General features: G+C 58.8%; 1 protein-coding gene across 1 annotated transcript in view; it reads right to left on the bottom strand.

The window, feature by feature from the left end:
- The window catches only part of LOC102369864 (ATP-sensitive inward rectifier potassium channel 14), an 11,907-nt gene that overhangs the window by 1,208 nt on the left and 5,913 nt on the right, over positions 1-4,786 (bottom strand). Inside the window, 2 exon segments of the mRNA XM_006015075.2 lie at positions 2-316; positions 1,550-2,419. Of these exon segments, the coding sequence (XP_006015137.2) occupies positions 2-316; positions 1,550-2,272 (1,038 nt within the window). The 5' untranslated portion in view covers positions 2,273-2,419.

Here is a 4,786-nt window from a genome sequence, read left to right as displayed (position 1 = left end):
CGTCGTAGCGGCCACGACGCTGGAAGAGGACGGGCTCAAAACGGTGGCCCCAGCGCAGCTCCCCTGGCAAGTAGGAGCTGCGGCACTGCGTGGTCATGGCCGTGGCTTCTACCATGCCCTCCAAGATGACCACTAGCTCGAAGTCGGCGGCTGCCAGCTCGGATGGGCCGTACTCATAGAAGGGGCTGTCGCTGTCAATCTCATGGACGATGGTGACTGGTGACACCAGGAAGATGCGGTCGGTGCCATTGTCGAAACCCACGTCCACATCCTGGTGGTCCAGGGGAATGTATTCACCCTCCGGGGTCACGCGGGGCTGCAGGAGGGGCAGGGGGAGCATGAGTCAGTGGGATGAGGCAACCAGAGTCAAGTCCCACTAAGACCCCTGCCACACATTTCATATACTATGCAATTCGCTGGTGAATCGCGCAATAAATTCAGACTGGCCACATGTGCAAAATAATTTATCCTGTTATAACAATGAGCCTCCAGCTATAAAAAAGAAAGCTGACCAGCTACAAAGTTAGTGCTTGAAAATGTGTAACGACTTTATAGCTGGTGTCTATCCAACATTAATATGAATGTGTAGCAGGGCTCTTAGTGTCCCCTGCCTGACCATGCTGGCACCCACCAGTGGCCGAGTGGGCAGCATTTGTGTCCTCAGCTCAGCCCCCCTCATGTGCACGTTCACACCCATAGGTTCCATGTTACAGCCCTGCACCACGCACCCCCCCCCGCTCCCTTGCTACTGTTGTGTCCATGCCCCTAATAGACACACACATGACCTTGGCTGCTATATCTGTGCTTCACACACACACACACATACATGGTCACTGGATCCATGCCACTTCTATATCAGCCTCCCTGCATCTGCTGTAGCTGTTTCCCCAACAGCCACAGCCCCAGCCACACTGTTCATGTTCTCCTCTTCACACCCAAACCCATACAATAGTCCCTGTTGCTGGATCTGTGCGACATACCCACCCACACAAAACTACTGGATCTGTGCCTAGCTTGCATGTGCGCACCCCCCCCCCCCCTTTACCCCACTTGCTGGGCCTACGCTGTGCAAATCAACCCCACCTACTTCCATGACTCTCCCCAATGCATACGTCTCCCCTTCCCCACCAGTGGAGCACTCTGAGAAAGGCCACAGGCAAGGACTGGCCATGGGTAGAGCAGGGCCATTGCAGAAAGATGGGGTCAGAGTAACCAGGGCAGGGGCTATGCATGCAAGTGGGCAGAGCTAATGCAGAGGGTGGGGCTACATTGTGGGGTAGGGAGGGGGCTAGGGGAGTGGGTGGGGAGCTCTGCTTGGGATATACCAGGGCCACATCTTGGGCAGGACCATCAGATGTGGACGGGGGTCACTGCATGGGCAGATGGCCATAGTCTAGGGGTGGGGCCATGCCAATGGGGGCATGGCCAAGGGGCTCAGGAAGGACTCTGCCCCCTCCCCCCCAGCAGGTTCTCCACATGTGGGGATGGCATCTGGCTAATGGGGGCATCCCCACATGTGTCCAGTCCCTCCCCACGCAGATGCCCCCACCTGCAGCAGCTGAGCACGGACGTGGGCTTCCACCAGGTGGCTCTTGCGCAGATTAGCTACGCGCCACATGAGGCAGAGCTGGCCATCCCGCATGGCCACCACAGCACTGTTGCTGAAGACCAGGGTCTCGTTGCGCTTCTTGGGCTTGGCAATCTTGGCCATGATGGCGCCGATGATGAAGGCATCAATGATGCAGCCTGCGATGCACTGCAACACCACAGCCAGCACTGCCGCTGGGCACTCCTCTGTCACACTGCGGAAGCCATAGCCGATGGACGTCTGGGTCTCCAGGGAGAAGAGGAAAGCCCCCATGAAGCTGGTGACCTGATGGAAGCAGGGTGTGACTGGAGTGATGGGTGAGGGGCTGTCGGCAGTGGTTGGGGGTGCCAGGTCCCCATGGAAAGAGGCAATAAGCCAGAAGGTGAAGCCAAAGATCAACCATGAGAGGATGAAGGACAGCGAGAAGATGACGAACATCCAGCGCCAACGGATGTCCACGCAGGTGGTGAACAGGTCAGTGAGGTAGCGCTGGCTCTTCTCGCTCAGGTTGACAAACTCCACGTTGCAGTGCCCGTCCTTCTTGACGAAGCGGCTGCGGCCCTGCTCCGGCGCCTTGCCGTTACGGCACACGACTGAGGATGATGGTACCGCTGCTGTCTCCTCCTCGCACAGCTGCTCCGGCCTGTCGGTGCTCAGACGGCGGATGGCCCGAGCCACACCCATCTCCCAGGCCTCAGTGGCCTTGCAAGGGAGGAGCCGCAAGGCCAGTTCTTGTGGCCCAGCCTGAGGGGAGCTGAGTGGTAGCAGGTGGGAGGAGATGGGGTTTAGTGGCCTGGGGTGTCACGGCGGGGCCACAGGTCCCAGCACATCCTGGAGTGGGAGAGATGGGACAGTTTGGAGGAGGGGAGACCATGGAGCCATGGTGGTATAGGTGGGATGTGGCAAGGGGAATGGGGCCACCCCCTGCACATGCCAGTGTCCCAGGTCAACCTCATCCAGCCTGGTGGCCCACCCAGTCCTTGCCTAGACCAGCCCTGTAGTCAGTCCCATCTACCCCAGTATTCTGCCCCCTGGGTCAGCCCTGCTGGCTCATCTGGGATCTGCTATTCTGGGTCTATGCAGCCCTTGGAATAATGGAAGCTCCATCCTGGCAGGAGCTGGGAAGCACCAGACACTGTGGGATCCTGATCTCAGTCAGCTGGGACCTGGCTGGGGGCAGCCTCTTAACAATAGGTGGAGTAGGAAAAGCCTAATAGGACAAGGGGGCCCTTGAGTGGGGTCATGGAGGGTGGGCTATGCAATGGGAAGAAGCAGGTGGGACAGGATCTTGTAGGTGCAAAGAAAAGTCCAGTGGGATTCTGGGAGAGAACTGGAGCAGGGCTGGGGGTGGTCTGGGAACTAGGATGCTTGGGTTCTCTCCCAGCTCTGGTAGGCTAAAGTCCTTGGTTCCCTGCCCCACTCCTCTAGCCTACTACCCCTCCAGATCTGGTATAGAAGCTAGGTGTCCCGGCTCTGTGTTACTTGTTCCTGTATTGGGAGCTGCAGGTTGGGGCTGCCCCCTGATAGGCAGGATGCTGGGGTGCTCTTGGCAGTCCCAGATGCTGTCTCTGTCTTGGCTGCCTGACACCTTTTGTCCCTGTGGTGAGGAACTGGGGGCTTGGCTAGGGAACATGTTCCTCCTCTGGCCAGCTCCCCTCAGGCAGTCCTGCCCCACATTCCCCACCAGGCAGGATCCCTCCCTCTGGGTATGGCCTCCAGGCACAGACCCTCCCAGCCCCCTCAGGGAAGCCAGAGGACAGAGCACATGTGAACCAGAGAGATGGGAATGGTGTCCTGGCTCCCAGCCCCCCTGATCTGAGCCACTGCAACCCATTCCCCTCCCAGAGGTGGGAGAGAAGCCAGGTGTTCTGGCTACCAGTCCCCCTTGCTCTAACCCATCAGACCCCTCTTCAGAGTTGGGATAGAAAAGGGGCATGGGGGTTTCATTTACTGAGGGAAGCTTTGGGGCTTCACTGCTCTGATCTTGCCCATACTTCACAATGGAAGGGATGGAGGCCCCTTGTGACTCCTGTGCAGAGGTGGGGAGGATGTTAGAGAGCAGGGAGCAGGGTTTTGCCAAGGATAGGGGAGAAGAGGAGCTATGTTGAGGGGATCCCCCCACCATCACAAGGCCCCATAACTCTGCTCCACAGCACCGTGCCCTCCCCCACAGCCACCAGCATTGCCCCCTCCTCCTCTCCGAGCAGCTTAAGTCACTGTCCAAAGCAGCTGTGGAGCTTAGGCAGAGATTGTGTAAGTGGCATTTCATGACAAAGTCAAGATCTAATCTCGGGCAAGGGATGCAGGCCTCACACATGCCAACCCCCTCTGCCCCCACTCACACACTTAGCCAGCCAGTGCCCCAGCCTGGGTGGGATCGGGGCCCCCCCAAAGGGGAAAAAGCTCCTGCCCCACCCTACCCCCTGGGCCCATCCAGCCTGGGATCCTATCCCAGATCTGCCCCATGGGCCTATCTACCCCCATGTCCCATCTTTAGGAGCCCTCAGCCCCTCCTGTGAGTAGGGAGGTGGTGTCTCCCTTGCATGTGGTTCTGGAAAGATTGTAACTGGGTTGCTGTACCCAGCTCTGGGATGCATGGGTCTGAAAGGCCAGTGGCAGAAGGGGGCAGGGAAGATGCAGGGGGAACAGGTCCCCAAAAGTATGAGGTCCTTGGAACAGGACCACCCACGGTGGGGGAGGGACGTGGGTAGTACCCTGGCCAGAGTCAGTTCACTCAGCTGATAGGCACTGACTCCTGGTATGGGTGCATGGGGGCACAGAGCCTCAGTCTGCTCCTCTACCTTTCCCCCTTGGCCTTTCCTGCCCTTATCATTGGCCTTATGGACCTGTGCACTCCAGCGCTGGGCACGGAGAACCAGTCATGGTCTCCCTGGTATCAGATATAGTTGAGATACCACCTCCCTTCTCAGACACAGGGCACTGGCAGCTCCTGGAGACACTGGGGTAGATGGGCCTGTGGGGCTGAGCCAGGGCAGGGAGGGGGCGGTAGATGGGGCTGAGGAGGAGGAGACCCTAGAGGAGCAGACCCTAGCCCCTTCTGTTCCCTGCCTGCTGGTGCAGCTCAGCACCCTGGGCCCACTCAGCTGCATGTCCTTCCATGTGTCCCACCAGCTGACTGGGAGACTGACTTGGAGCCCAGGGAGGAATTCCTGAGTGAATCACGGGACCCTAGCCCCA

Source organism: Alligator sinensis, unplaced genomic scaffold (assembly GCF_000455745.1).
Source record: "Alligator sinensis unplaced genomic scaffold, ASM45574v1 scaffold647_2, whole genome shotgun sequence".
Lineage (NCBI taxonomy): Eukaryota > Metazoa > Chordata > Crocodylia > Alligatoridae > Alligator > Alligator sinensis.
This window is presented reverse-complemented; position numbering and strand designations above follow the sequence as displayed.